At 38.3% G+C, this 16,522-nt stretch overlaps 1 protein-coding gene across 1 annotated transcript in view; it reads right to left on the bottom strand.

Annotated features, from left to right (window-relative positions):
- Positions 1–12,619: 12,619 nt before the first annotated feature.
- The window catches only part of LOC115209274 (cullin-associated NEDD8-dissociated protein 1), an 86,926-nt gene continuing 83,023 nt past the window's right edge, over positions 12,620–16,522 (bottom strand). The window contains exon 33 of the mRNA XM_029777581.2: positions 12,620–13,417. Within this exon, the coding sequence (XP_029633441.1) occupies positions 13,290–13,417 (128 nt within the window). The 3' untranslated portion in view covers positions 12,620–13,289. The remainder of the gene's footprint in view (positions 13,418–16,522) is intronic.

Genomic DNA, 16,522 nt, shown 5'->3' with positions numbered 1-16,522 from the left:
AGTCTACGATTTAAAAAAAAATTTACCATCGTTTTTTTTCCATTTTAATGCATTTTTTCGCTATTATATAAGGGAAGTAACTCTCTAAAAATGTCTACGATGAGTCAACGATTTTTCAAAAAATTTACCATCATATTTTTTCCATTTTTAATGCATTTTTTGCTATTTTTTGGCTATAACTCTCTAAAAATGCTTATATAGTTATTTCCCTTACAAAGCCGAGCAACGCCGGGCGATACTGCTAGTACATTTATAAAAGTAACATACATACACACTCTTAGCTCAAACTATTGAAAATAGTCAAAGAGTCAAAACTATTGAAAAGGTTGCAAGACACAACGAAAATTTTAGGACAATAAAAATAAGAAAAAAGTGGAAATTTTACCGGTGAGTGTGTTAAATTATATGGCACAAAAAGAAAATGACTCTCCCCAGACACAACAGAATATGCTTCAACACACCAACTCATATAAAGAATCTTGCAAACTAAATCCAAAAACGAGATACAAGGATGTTTGCAAAAGGGACATGAAGGCCTGCGACATCTATATTACCAACTGGGAAGCAGTTGCCAGCAACGTGGAGAAATGGAAAGACAGGAAAAGACATCAACAAGAAAGTATGACATTACAACCAGCCAGGCAATGTCTTCACTATATTTGCGGCACCTGCCAGAGGGAGTGTTTGTCCAGGATAGGACTACACAGCCACAGCAGGAGATGTATCAGGACATCTCTCTATATATAAATGGAAAAATGTGTGTGTGTGCGTGTCCTTTATACAAATCCACAATTTTTCAGTTAGAGGGCTCGCACTTTCTATGGTCATTCAAAATCGTCCAAGGGTGGTCATGCACATCTTTACATTTCCCCAGTCACCCCGCAAAGCCATTAAAAAAATCAACAGAAGTGACTTTTTTGTGAATTTTCTATCCAAAACCCAATCAAAATGCCCGAAACTTGATACGCCAATTGAATGCCAGCTAGCTGTATGTGATTGGTCAGAGATTTGGACAGTACTCGTTTGTATGTGCGCACGCACGCAGCTGTATATGCATGCACTAGCACTATGATCCGGCAACACCGGGTCATAGTGCTAGTGAAATATAAAAGCTGGATTAGATTATCTTTATGCGCAACTCCATTGTCTCCCAAGACAAAACGGATGCCAACAACAACATGTATATAATACAAGCTCAGTATAGAAAACATGTTAGCATTGCTCAAATGATTTGAACCCCAAAGGCTTTATCCCGCACAAAGGAGTCTAACAAGAGTTTGTGAATTCTGTTTATAACTTCAAAAACAAATTATTTGATGATGAACGCTGATGTCTGCCAAGCGAAAAGATAAAAAGAGAAATGGTTTTGGTAAAACACGGACTTATTCACTTGTCCACGACACTACTAACTACGTTTTAATGACAAACAAAATCAGGACGATTAACCAACAGTCGTTATTCATTTTTCTTTTCATCACGTTTCATTCTACTATCAATCATGAGTCACTCATGTACCAGTTTTCCTTCTTATTATTAAGAACAGTTTCGTTTTCGTTACAGATACTGATGTTCAACATAACAACAGGTGCAGTGAGGGTTTCAATTCATTTCAAGTTTAATATTCTGTCTTATATTCATGGAAACGATCTTCTTTCTCTCTGTCATATCCTCTCTATTAATAATGTCCAATATCAGGCACAGGGTGACAGCAGAAGTTGAAATATTCTTTTTCTACTCTAGGCACAAAGCCCAAAATTTTGGTGGGGTGGGGGTGGGGGCAATCGATTAGATCTACCCTAGTATGCAACTGGTACTTAATTTATCGACCCCGAAAGGATGAAAGGCAAAGTCGATCTCGGCGGAATTTGAACTCAGAACGTAGAGACAGACAAAATACCTATTTCTTTACTACCCACAAAGTGGAGGCGCAATGGTCCAGCGGTTAGGGCAGCGGACTCGCGGTCATAGGATCGCGGTTTCGATTGCCAGACCGGGCGTTGTGAGTGTTTATTGAGCGAAAACACCTAAAGCTCCACGAGGCTCCGGCAGGGGATGGTGGTGATCCCTGCATTACTCTTTCACCACAACTTTCTCTCACTCTTACTTCCTGTTTCTGTTGTACCTGTATTTCAAAGGGCCAGCCTTGTCACTCTGTGTAACGCTGATATCCCCGAGAACTACGTTAAGGACACGTGTCTGTGGAGTTAATTTCACGAGCAGATTGTTCCGTTGATTCGGATCAACCGGAACCCTCATCGTCGTAACCGACGGAGTGCTTCCCACTACCCACAAGGGGCTAAACACAGAAGGGACAAACAAGGACAGACAAACGGATTAAGTCGATTATATCGACCCCAGTATGCAACTGGTTCTTTATTTATCGACCCCGAAAGGATGAAAGGCAAAGTCAACCCCGGCGGAATTTGAACTCAGAACGTAAAGACAGACGAAATACTGCTAAGCATTTCGCCCGGTCTGCTAACGTTTCTGCCAGTTCGCTGCCTTAGAAGTTGAAATATTCCGTTATTTCTTTGTGTTGTTTCCATTGTAGCCAGAGGTTTCGATAATTTCTGCCAATGCTCGGAGATTTATTTTGACTACGCCCCTCTCCGGCCAGTTTTCTCCAAATTTGTATCTTAAAAATATTATCTCGTCTTCCTGTTTTTTTGAGATTACACTGTTCCATGCATGCTTCCCTGAATTAAGACAGTAGGGTAGGATTTGAGGGGAATTTGGTTACTATTTCTAATAGGTCAAGCGATCGTGTAGAGAGGCCTTCTCTTGTTGACTCAAAGTAAATTTGCTTGTTGTTGAACTTTGGATCAGCCGCACGCAAACCAACCTACATCGAAAGGCATTCTCTTGCTATAAAAATAACAATTCAGTACAGCTTTACCAACTTCGCCATACGGCAGCCAAATTATAGAGATGGCTCACCTCTTTCGATTTGGTTCGGTGGTTATGGTAGCTTGCTTGATGACATCAGTCAAAAATGACAGCGTTATAGCTTTGGTAAGCTATACACAAACTAATGGAGACGAGAATACATTTATCAAAGGTTTACTACTTTACTATTTCTGTTGTGTCTGGGGAGTATTTTCTTTTTGTGCCTTATATTGTAACACATTCACTGATAAAATTTCCACTTTTTTTCTTATTTTTATTTTCCTAAAATTTTTAAGTCAAGACTATTGAAAAGGTTGCAAGATGCAACGAAAATTTTAGGAAAATAAAAATAAGAAAAAAGTGGAAATTTTACTGGTGAGTGTGTTACAATATAAGGCACAAAAAGAAAATGACTCTCCCCAGACACAGCAGAATATGCTTCAACACACGAACTTGCAAACCAAATCCCAAAACGAAATATTTCTGTTTAATTCACTCAGATTCGTTTGACACTCAGTCTAGAGTTCGTCTGTCACGAATCCTGCTCTACAAGCGATTCTCAAGTTACCAATTGTGTAACAAAACTATCACTTATAAAAAAAGTTGTCCCCAACCACTACTTAGGTAGACTGTACACCATCTCAATGAAAATTTCCGAAAAAACACAATTTTGAAAGAAATTATCGGATCTTTTCACTTTGACGGGCAGATTTTAAAAATAAGTTATTTATAACTAAACACTTTTAAACTTCGTATACTGGTAGAATGTGTCAAATAAAACATCTTTTTCTCTTGACTGTCTTGAGAAAATTGTGTAGTTTGTAAGTTTAGTTTTCTAAAAGCTTCTAACAGTCTGATAGTTTTTAGAACAACCATGGAATTTTCAGGGTTATTGTTAGTCCTACAGAAATGAAAGCGTTGGACCTCAATCTGAAACTGTAATTCAATGTAGGTCGACGTTTCTGAGAAGAAACAGTTTTTTGTCCGTTGGTCATTGATGAAACCTGGCAATATGGCTGAATTTTCCTTGCGCAGAAAGAACTGGTTTCACACAAATTTTAACAAACTTCACCCAATAAAAAACAACAACCATAGGCTTAAAGCATAAACGGGGTTGGGGAATGAAATTGTAATGTCATCTAGTTTATCAGGTTGTTGCATTTGGGTAGATACGACAAACAAAATTATGACAAAAGCGATCGGCGCTATTTATAGATTTTGCCATTTGATAGTTTGATGTATGGATATATACACTGTGAGTCTATAGGAAGTATGAATGGGAAGAAGTGCACGAAAACAGTACAGATTTGAAATAATTATAACTCGTCTGTCCAGTTTATCAAGCAGAGAGAAAGCACACATCTGCGCGCAACACAATGAGCCATGTTAACTAAAATATGAACGGGTTTTAAGAGCAGATCAACACCACTGGGAAATTGGTATCGACTCTCATATTTCGGTACTACTTGAGAACAGTGGTCCCGGTGCGCGCACTCGCGCTAGCTAGCCATGACTAGTCGATCCTTACTTTGTGTTTTTGTATGTTATTTACTTTGTTAAAAAAATTATTTACTTTGTGTTTTTATGTTAAATCCTTAAAAATGTTTTAGCCCGAAGGCCGCGGCTATGCTGGGGCACCACCGCTGTTTCTTAAAAAATATGGAACGCTTCACGAATTTGTGTGTCATCCTTGTGTTATTTACTTTGTTTTTAAAAAATTATTTCCTTTGTGTAAAAAAAATATTTATTTTGTGTTTTATTTGCTTTGCTAGGAGAGTTGTTGTAGGATCGACTAGTCACGACTAGCTAGCGCGGGTGCGCTACTACGCGAGTGCGCGCACCGGGACCACTGTTCTCATGTAGTACCAATAATTCTGACTGACAAAAAGTTAAGTTGACATATTTTATATGTGAGTTAATAATGCAAACAAATAGCTTCAGGTTGAGTCTCTTCTTCTCTTCTAATTTGACACCATTATGACGCCTACTTGATCGATATCTTGTTTTTGTTCAAGCAATATTTTTTGCCATGTTATATGAAGGATTATAGCATATTGGATACATGTCTCCCGCTCTTTTGACAACAGCCAAGTGTGATTTAAAAGAGATTTGGCTGCTGTTTCAACAGGTGGTAGCAGGAGCCGTGTCGGTTTGGGAAACGAAGTAGAGAAATAGAAACGAAGCTTTCTCAATAATTATTCCCTTCTAGGGAACATGGCTTTAAACTGCAAAGGACCACACGGGGAGAGGTCCTACTCTTTTTTTATCCAATATTGGTTTCAAATTTAGGTACAAGGCCAGCAGTCTAGAAGGAAGGGGGTATAAGTCTATTACATCGACCCCAAAAAGATGAAAGGCAAACTGACCTCAGCAGAATTTGAACTCAGAACATTAACATAAAGACGGTCGAAACAGCGCCAAGAATTTCGCCTGGCGTGCTAACATTTCTGCCAACTCGTCTTCTAAATTCTATAAAAAACCTGTCGAGATAACTTTAAAAAAAGCTATATATATATATATATATTGTTATATTTCGGAATGGTCATTTTGCCAGTTTAGCCAATAAAAACACACGCACTATATATTTGGTGTTATTTTGCTTCAGAGTTATTTATTTTTTACATTAATCTTAATCTTATTTCGGCCAAAGTTCTTTCGTCACACTCCTGTGACCGCATCAGTGGTCCTTTGTTTTCTTCTTTCTTGTTTGTGTCTCTCCTTACTAACCGTCAGCCATTTTGTATTTCTATTGTATGTCTTCATTTGCGCATGCTTATATCTCTATGTGCGTCTATGTTTATTTAGTGTGTGTGTGGGGGGATGCCCGTAATATTTGTATCTTCTGTTTATATACGTTCATGTATTTTGTTTTTGTTTATTCTTATTTTGTTCATGTGTTTACATCCACTTATTATTATCATTACATATGCTTGTATGTATGTATAACAACATGTCTTGCACAACAAATATATAAACGTATATATATATATATACATACACACACACACACACACCAAGTTAGGGGTTGTGGATCCAACCCATTAAGGGATAATATATTCATGTTTTTCAATAACTGCTTGTATTTTTATCTTATATAGATTGAATAATATACTATATGTATATTATGGTTGTCGTTTTGATAAATAAATAAGTCAACATTTTAATATCCTAAAGCTGACGAACCAACTAATGTGCTTCTCCATTTTCTTATTTGTAATATATATATATATATATATATATATACCGGAGTAAACACATAAATGTGAAACAAGGTGGAAAAAGAGTACTCAAATACCAGTGGTAGAGTAATATGCTTTATTTAAAGCAGCAGAAAATTCACAAAACCTGTTACTCTGAGTTTCCCGTTGCCGTTCATCGGACAGTTTTTGCAAGCAAAAACTGTCCGATGAACGGCAACGGGAAACTCAGAGTAACAGGTTTTGTTAAATTTTCTGCTGCTTTAAATAAAGTATATATATATATATATATATTCACACACAGTAAGCCTTTGCCATATTGCGGTTTATTACTTAAGCTTACGTCGATTCCTCTGTGGTGTTGTTTTGCATTTATAATGAAATAAACATAAACAAATTATAAAAATATACAATACAGTACTGTTTCTACTTCCCAGATTTTCACCTTTGGTGGAGTGTTTTGGAACACAACACCCGCGATAGACGAGGTATTACTATTACTATATATATATATATATATATATTTAATAATAATAATATTAGGGAGTAAATCCAAACTTACAGGGAAAAATTAGATTTAGGATTAAATCTAATTTTATAGTATAAATATATATATTAAATTATATTTTATATATGTTATTAATTAATTTTATCTCTATGTATTGGTTTATGATTTTCACTGTTTGATTTGCCTAATAGTGGTCTTATTTCTAATTTAATATATATATATATATTTGAATATAATCACTCTCTATAGTATTGTATAGTTTTTAGGCAGTTTAACATTCATGGCCAGTCACCGCCAAGTATTTCAAGAATTATCCTCATACACAAGCTAGACTAACAGCACGGGCAATGCGAAATGAATAACTGACCAATGGCTTTTCTTCCAACGTCACCGAGTTTGAGTCACTGAGAATGTGTGAAGTGGTTGAAGGAGGTTCCAGCCATAACAAGTCGAAACTTTGAACTTTTGCCATCAACCAATTAAAATTTAAAGCCAAAACGCCACAACAGTGAGGAAATATAATGACCGACTTACAGACATTCATAAGTAGAATTGGTCAACGTACACATGGTGTGTGTGTGTGTGTGTGTGTATATATATATATATATATATATGGAAAACGGACGCTAAACGACGATGATGATATATGTAATTAATATAGGATAAAATTTTTTTTGGGAAAAAAATTTTTATCAATGGCCAGCATATCAAAAGATGCCTTTAAAGGTAAAATTTATACATAATTTACAAGATAAGGGCAAAAGAAAAATTCTAATGCCAGATACGCCGAAACACAAAATTGTCGATAACCATTAAATTTATGCGTCTCGAAACAAACCGATAGAAATCTCTAAAAAATTTGTTATTACTGTATTGGTCCAAATTCGTAAATATATATATATCATCATCATCATCGTTTAACGTCCGTTTTCCGCGCTAGCACGGGTTGGACGGTTTGACCAGGGTCTGGGGAGCCAGGGGCTGCCCCAGGCTCCAGTCTGATCTGGCAGTGTTTCTAATATATATATATATATAAAACATTATTGGTGAATTGAAGAAATGGAGCTGAACGCAGATTGAACAGAAATCGTTTTATTTCATTCTACACGTGTTTCGAAAGGCCTTTCGAAACACGTGTAGAATGAAATAAAACGATTTCTGTTCAATCTGCGTTCAGCTCCATTTCTTCAATTCACCAATAATGTTTTAATTTCAATTATCCGCACCAACGCACGGTTGCAACGCCAGATGGTTGTACCTCCAACCGTGCTGTTTACTGCTGTGATTTTTGCTACTAAGGTATCGGTTAAACTTTTGATTAATCTACTACAAGATTATTCATCTTTCTATTTCACATAATATATATATATATATATATATATATATATATTTTGTAAATATATATATATATATATATTTTGTAAATATATATATATATATATATTTGTAAATATATATATTTTTGTAAATATATATATACACACACATATGTATATATATATCATCATCATGATATATATATACATATGTGTGTGTATATATATATTTACAAAAATATATATATATATATTTACAACACACACACATATATATATGGGAGAGAGAGAGAGAGTGAGATATGTTATTTAGTTGCTGGTTTAGAAAACTTTACTTCAGCAACAGAAAATCTTACTTCAAACATTAGAATACATCTAATAATGGAAGGCGGAGGTGAAGCACAAGATTAAAGGTGTTTTTAACATTGATACAAGGCTAAACTTTCTGGGGCAGAAGCAGGGAACAGCTGAGTAAATTTTATTGAAAAGACCCAGGGCAAAGTCGATGAGATTTGAAGTGAGAATGTAAAATACAGCTGAAAGGTTAATCTGTTAAATAATATTTGGATTCTGCTTGCGAAGACCTTGTTGGGGCAAGTGAAATCAAAATCAAATTCGATGACTGGCATCCATGCTAGCAGGGTGCAAAGAGCACCATACGAGTGTGATCGTTGACAGAGCAGCTAACTGGCTTCCATGTCAGTGGCACATAAAAGGGCACCATTCGAGCATGATTGTTACCAACGTTGCCTTACTGGTACCTGTGCCAGTGGCATGTATAAAAAGATTCGAGCGGTCATTGCCAGTACTGCCTGACTGGCCCCCATGCAGGTGGCACGTAAAAGCACCCACTACATTCTCAGAGTTGTTGGCATTAGGAAGGGCATCCGGCCATAGAAACTCTGCCAGATCAAGATTGGAGCCTGGTGCAGCCATCTGGTTCGCCAGCCCTCAGTCAAATCGTCCAACCCATGCTAGCATGGAAAGTGGACGTTAAACGATGATGATGATGATGCAGTGGAGGCACAATGGTCCAGTGTTTAAGGCAGCGAATGCGTGGTTTCGATTCCCAGACCGGGCGTTGTGAGTGTTTATTGAGTGAAAACACCTAAAGCTCCACGAGCCTTGCTGTATTCTTTCACCACAACTTTCTTCCTTTTGCACCTGTATTTCAAAGGGTCAGCCTTGTTACATTAAGGGTACACGTGTCTGTGGAGTGCTCAGCCACTGGCACATTAATTTCACAAGCAGGTTGTTCTGTTGATCGGATCAACTGGAACCCTCATCGTCGTAACCGACGAAGTGCTAGATTTGTATTAGAAGCTAAGTAACGTGGATATATTATGTTTGTTTTCAATAGGCATAACAGCCCTTTATACTACGGCACTCCGTCGGTTACGACGACAAGGATTCCAGTTGATCCAATCAACGGAACAGCCTGCTCGTGAAATTAATGCACAAGTAGCTGAGCACTCCACAGACACACTTTTACTCGTTTCAGTCATTTGACTGCGGCCATGCTGGAGCACCGCCTTTAATCGAGCAACTCAACTCTGGGACTTATTCTTTGTAAGCCCAGTACTTATTCTATCGGTCTCTATTGCCGAACTGCTAAGTGACGGGGACATAAACACACCAGCATCGGTTGTCAAGCAATGCTGGGGGGACAAACACAGACACACAAACATATATATACATACATATATACGACGGGCTTCTTTCACCAGGCTTTGGTCGGCCCGAGGCTATAGTAGAAGACATTTGCCCAAGGTGCCACGCAGTGGGACTGAACCCGGAACCATGTGGTTGGTAAACAAGCTACTTACCACATAGCCACTCCTGCACCTACACTTAACGTAGTCCTCGGAGAGATTTAGCGTGACAAGGTTGACCCTTTGAAATACGGGTACAACTGGAACAGGAAGAAAGAGTGAAAGAGTACAGCAGGGTTTGCCACCAACCCACTCCTGCCGAAGCCTTGTGGTGGGGCTTTAGGTGTTTTCGTTCAATAAACACTCGCAACGCCCGGTCTGGGAATCGAAACCGTGAGTCTGCTGCCCTAACCACTGGGCCATTGCACCTCCATGTGGATATATTACGTTTGTTTTCAATAGTCATAACAGACCTTTATACTTAGAAGACAATAGAGCTGCAACAATGAAGCCTTTCCCAAATGAAAATCTCTTTTCAGCAGATAGAAAGACGTGTGTGTGATACTGTGGTAAAGTTTGCTTCCCAACCACATGGTTCCGGGTTCAGTCCCACTGCGGGGCATCTTGGGCAAGTATCTTCTACTATAGCCTCGAGTGAACCAAAGCCTTGTGAGTGGAAACTAAAAGAAGCCTTTTGTGTGTGTGGTTTGATCAATAAGTATTCAGACTGTTGCCATAGTGACAAAGCTAAAGCACACAGAATGAAGCTACTTGGCACATATTGATGTTGAATTCTGCTGTTTACAGCAGTGCTTGGAAGGAAGGTGTGTAGCGTGTGATCATTGCATTGACCATGACAGAGAAAGTTGAGCATAGAATCTGCATCAAAATTTGCCAAAAGTTTGGCGATGCCTGCTCAGAAGCCTACACAAAGTTTTCATCATTCTTGACACAATTCTATTCTATTACTTGTTTCAGTCATTTGACTGCGGACATGCAAATCGACCCCAGTACTTATTCTATTGGTCTCTTTTGCCGAACCGCTAGGTGACGGGGACGTAAACACACCAGCAACGGTTGTCAAGCAATGCTAGGGGGACAAACACACAAACATATACACACACACTTATATATATATACATATATACGACGGGCTTCTTTCAGTTTCCGTCTACCAAATCCACTCACAAGGCATTGGTCGGCCTGAGGCTATAGTAGAAGACACTTGCCCAAGATGCCACGCAGTGGGACTGAACCTGGAACCATGTGGCTGGTTAGCAAGCTACTTACCACACAGCCACTCCTGCGCCTTGTGCAACTGAAGTCCAAGAGTGTTTTTGGTCAGCTGAAAGCAGTTTTGGCACAAACTTGGCAGACATGCATCTCATACTCAAATCTTCAGTGACAATGGACAGAACTGAATCGTAAGTAATCTGCACAGCCTCTGATAACTCACAGATGGTGATTCCACGATTTCCCCTCACAGCTGTGAGGTTCTGCTCCTTGCAGGTTTCCCAGAACAGTCATTGCTATCGACATTTTTTCAGCCATCGTGGAAACGTCTGAATCACTCGTACACTTGTGTGCGGTTCATATACTCTCTGCAGCTATGTATAATATAATAGGTGCAGGAGTGGCTGTGGTAAGTAGCTTGCTTACCAACCACATGGTTCTGGGTTCATTCCCACTGTGTAGCACCTTAGCCAAGTGTCTTCTATTATAGCCTTGGGCTAACCAAAGCCTTGTGAGTGAAGTGGGTAGATGGAAACTGAAAGAAGCTTGTTGTATATATATATATATATATACCTGTGCCGGTGGCACATAAATAGCACCATCCGAACGTGGCCAATGCCAGCGCTGCCTTGACTGGCTTCCGTGCCGGTGGCACATAAAAAGCACCATCCGAACGTGGCCAATGCCAGCGCCGCCTTGACTGGCTTCTGTGCCGGTGGAACGTTAAAAGCACCAACTGATCGTGGCCACTGCCAGCCTCCCCTGGCACCTGTGCCAATGGCATGTAAAAAGCACCCACTACACTCTCGGAGTGGTTGGTGTTAGGAAGGGCATCCAGCTGTAGAAACACTGCCAGATCACAGATCAGACTGGAGCCTGGGGCAGCCCCTGGCTTCCCAGACCCCAGTCGAACCGTCCAACCCGTGCTAGCGCGGAAAACGGATGTTAAACGATGATGATATATATATATATATGTATGTTTGTGTGTCTGTGTTTGTCCCCCCAACATCGCTTGACAATTGATGCTGGTGTGTTTATGTCCCCGTAACTTAGCGATTTGTCAAAAGAGACCGATAGAATAAGTACTAGGGTTACAAAGAATAAGTTCCGGGGTCGATTTGCTCTACTAAAGGCGGTGCTCCAGCATAGCCACAGTCTGAAACAAGTAAAAGAGTAAAGAGAGTGTATATACATATGTATATTTACACACACACACATACATACATACAACAGGCTTCTTTCAGTTTCCATCTATGAAATCCACTTACAAGGCTTTGGTCGGCCTGAGGCTATAAATATTGAAGGAGAGGGGCTTTCTCCGTCCGGGTTGCGGATCTGTGGAATAAGCTGCCGGACGAGATAGTGAAGATGCCGACGACCGCTCGGTTCAAAGTCTCCATTGACCACAAGTGGCCTGAACTCTTTACGTGAACACCACCCTGTACATAACTCCATGTCCCCCTACATGGCCTTGCTTTTTGCTTTTTTGAGCAAAAAATTAACTAACCAATATATACACAGTAAAACTGGTTTAAAAGAACAGAGATGGGTTTTACTGTTAAAGATTTCTTTTAAAATACATTTTTTTATAAAAATGAAAAAAAAAAAAATCTCAATAATAATGAAAAGAAAAATCTCACATAAAAAAAAACCATTTTCACATTTAGGGAGGAGGGAAAAAAACTTTATTCAGTTTTTCTTTTTATTATTAATTTTTTTTTGTTTTATTTATTTTTATACTCTGTAAAGAAGAAAAAGAAATGCAGAGGTGGGGGGGGGGGCAGGGTTTGGACATAAAAAAACTGCATTGTCCAGTCTGGGGTGGGGTGGGGTGGTGTTTGTTTATTTATTTTCACTTTTTTCTTTTTTTTTTTTCTTCTTTTTGTTTCTTTTTTTCTCGCCATATCAGAAACATAATCCGAGCAATCAACAGGTCAGCAATAAATGGATCAAGTGAGACAAATGGACAGAGGCTAACTGCAATTAATGGCACACTTAATTAGAGAGAGAGAGAGAGAGAGAGAGAGAGAGAGAGAGGGGGAGAGGGGGGAAGAAGTGGAAATAGAAAAGCAAGGAACAGGAAATCTTTATGAAACAATGGTCTGACATTAAACAGACATGGAAAATCAGAGAAAACTAAAGTTCAGACATCAATTGTGTGTATGGGTATGTATGTATGTGTGTGTGTGTGTGTGTGTAAGAGAGAGAGAGAGAGACAGACAGAGAGAAGCAGTGTGTGTGTGTGTGCGTGTGTTAATAGTAATTCCTTAGTCAGAAGATGATTTTCTCCAGGAGAAGAAAATGCAAGTCAATCAATATTTCAGAGGTTGCCATAGAAACCTGCTTCTTCTTCTTCTTCATCATCATCTCTATGTTTGTTTGTTTGTTTGTTTTTGAGTATATTATAAGTGTGGACGTGAAGAGACAAGCTGTAAATAAAGGCACAGAGGATGATAAGAGATAAGAAAGTTAGGGCTAAGAAGGGGGTTGAGAGCATTCAGCTGATGTCCATCAAGGAATCTGACCCAGTGGAAGAGACGTCTTTCTGTATGGCTTCAAACATTGCAGACAGTTCGGAATTACCTTTGATTTGTACTAGAAATTCATTCACAATTGGGTTCTTTGCTGTAAAAGAAAGAAAAAATCCAGACTTCAAACACAGCTCCTGCACATATATATTATTATACACACATATATATTATTATACACACATATATATTATTATACACACACATATATATTATATTATACACACATATATATCATATTATACACACACATATCATATTATACACACATATATATTATATTATACACACATATATATTATATTATAAGAACCAGGACGCTGACTGCAAAATGTAGAACTGTAAAGTATGTGTGTGTGTATAGACATACATGTGTGTTCGCATGTGTATGTACATACATGTATGTATGTGTGCTTGTGTATATATATATATATATATGTGTGTGTGTGTGTGTGTGTGTATATATATATATATATGGAGGCGCAATGGCCCAGTGGTTAGGGCAGCGGACTCGCGGTCATAGGGTATGGGTATGTATGTATACATACTTATATATTATTATACACACACACATATATATTATTATATTTCAGAATGGTCATTTTGCCAGTTTAGCCAATAAAAACACACGCACTATATATTTGGTGTTATTTTGCTTCAGTGTTATTTATTTTTTACATTAATCTTAATCTTATTTCGGCCAGAGTTCTTTCGTCACACTCCTGTGACCGCATCAGTGGTCCTTTGTTTTCTTCTTTCTTATTTGTGTGTCTCTCCTTACTAACCGTCAGCCAATTTATTGTATCTTAAAAGCATGAAACTTTTTGTAGCTCTTTTGTAATCGCGTATAATATTAAATGATACATATACACACACAAAATGGCTGACGGTTAGTGAGGAGAGACACAAATAAGTAAGAAGAAAACAAAGGACCACTGTTGAGGTCACAGGAGTGTGATGAAAGAACTCTGGCCGAAATAAGATTAAGATTAATGTAAAAAATAAATAACGCTGAAGCAAAATAACACCAAATATATAGTGCGTGTGTTTTTATTGGCTAAACTGGCAAAATGACCATTCTGAAATATAATAATATCTGTTTCAACACACGACTTCACATAAAAAATCTTGCACATATATATTCTTTTACATTTTTCTTTTACTTGTTTCAGTCATTTGACTGGGGGCCGTGTGAATGCACAACCTAGGGTTCTTTTTATGGAAGACCAGCAGTTGCCCATGCATACCAGCCTCCCCTCTTCACGCCACTGATGTTATCCAAGGGAAAGGCAAAGGGGCCGATACAGCTTGGCACCACTGACATCACAACTCATTTCTATAGCTGAGTGAGCTGGAGCAACAGGAAATAAAGTGTCTTGCTCAAGAACACAACACACAGTCCAGTCCAGGAATTGAACTCACAACCTCACAATTGTAAGCTCGACGCTCTAACCACTGAGCCATGCGCCTTCACATATATATATATATATATATATATATATATATATATATATATATATATGTAATAATGAAGGGTGAAATTAATTAATTTGGAATAATTATCAATTACACCAAGTAGTCTTCGGCATGTAAAAGCCTCATTCGAGGAAAATTTAAGTAATACTAAGCAATAAAGGGTTTAGCAACGAATTGCCTTACCACAGACCGAATTTAGAAATAGCAGTCAAAGAGTTATAGCTATTTCTTCTACTAAAAAGGGAGATCTCAGTAAAAACAGCAATTGGAAGGCAGACACAAACAGGTAAGAGAGAATGAATTGACGGCAATCTATCATACAATTTTAAGTTATCTACGGACGCACGTTTCGAAATCAAGTTTTTAGGAAAGCATAAGAATTAAATATTAAATAATTCTACCTTACCCAAACTTCTTTTCTCTTCAGCGTAGAATACTATAATCATAAATGATTATATATTGAATTTTGAGATACTAGAAGGCACCAACTCAACTAAGTATCAGAGCGAGCTAGAATCCGCAAACCCTTTATTGCTTAGTATTACTTAAATTTTCCTCGAATGAGGCTTTTACATGCCGAAGACTACTTGGTGTAATTGATAATTATTCCAAATTAATTAATTTCACCCTTCATTATTACGGATAACCATATTTTATCTCAGTAGATGACCACAGCATCTTGTTTTGGCTACACGCGGGTGGGAAGGGGCTGGTGACACAACCTTTTCATTCACATTTGAGTTTGGTGATACTAGTTGCGGATTCTAGCTCGCTCTGATACTTAGTTGAGTTGGTGCCTTCTAGTATCTCAAAATTCAATATATAATCATTTATGATTATAGTATTCTACGCTGAAGAGAAAAGAAGTTTGGGTAAGGTAGAATTATTTAGTATTTAATTCTTATGCTTTCCTAAAAACTTGATTTCGAAACGTGCGTCCGTAGATAACTTAAAATTGTATGATAGATTGCCGTCAATTCATTCTCTCTTACCTGTTTGTGTCTGCCTTCCAATTGCTGTTTTTACTGAGATCTCCCTTTTTAGTAGAAGAAATAGCTATAACTCTTTGACTGCTAATTCTAAATTCGGTCTGTGGTAAGGCAATTCGTTGCTAAACCCTTTATTGCTTAGTATATATATATATATATATATATAGGGAAGGAAGCACTCCGTCGGTTACGACGATGAGGGTTCCAGTCGATCCGAATCAACGGAACAGCCTGCTCGGGAAATTAACGTGTAAGTGGCTGAGTACTCCACAGACACGTGCACCCTTTACGTAGTTCTCGGGAATATTCAGCGTGACACAGAGAGTGACAAGGCCGGTCCCTTGAAATACAGGTACAACAGAAACAGGAAGTAAGAGTGAGAGAAAGTTGTGGTGAAAGAGTACAGCAGGGATCACCACCATCCCGTGCCGGAGCCTCGTGGAGCTTTTAGGTGTTTTCGCTCAATAAACACTCACAACGCCCGGTCTGGGAATCGAAACCGCGATGCTATGACCACGAGTCATAGGATCAGTTTCTTTTGCCAAATTGCTAAGTTAAGGGGATGTAAACACATCAACACTTGTCAAATGGTGGTGGAACAAACACAGAGACATACACATATATGATGGGCTTCTTTCAGTTTCCATCTACCAAATCCACTCACAAAGCTTTGGTTGGACAGAGATAATAGTAGAAGATATTTGACCAAGGTGCCTCACAGTGGGACTGAACCTGGA

The sequence above is a fragment of the Octopus sinensis genome, linkage group LG3 (genome assembly GCF_006345805.1).
Source record: "Octopus sinensis linkage group LG3, ASM634580v1, whole genome shotgun sequence".
NCBI classification, from domain to species: domain Eukaryota; kingdom Metazoa; phylum Mollusca; class Cephalopoda; order Octopoda; family Octopodidae; genus Octopus; species Octopus sinensis.
Note: the sequence above shows the minus strand (reverse complement) of the source record. Positions and strands in the feature narration are given on the sequence as shown.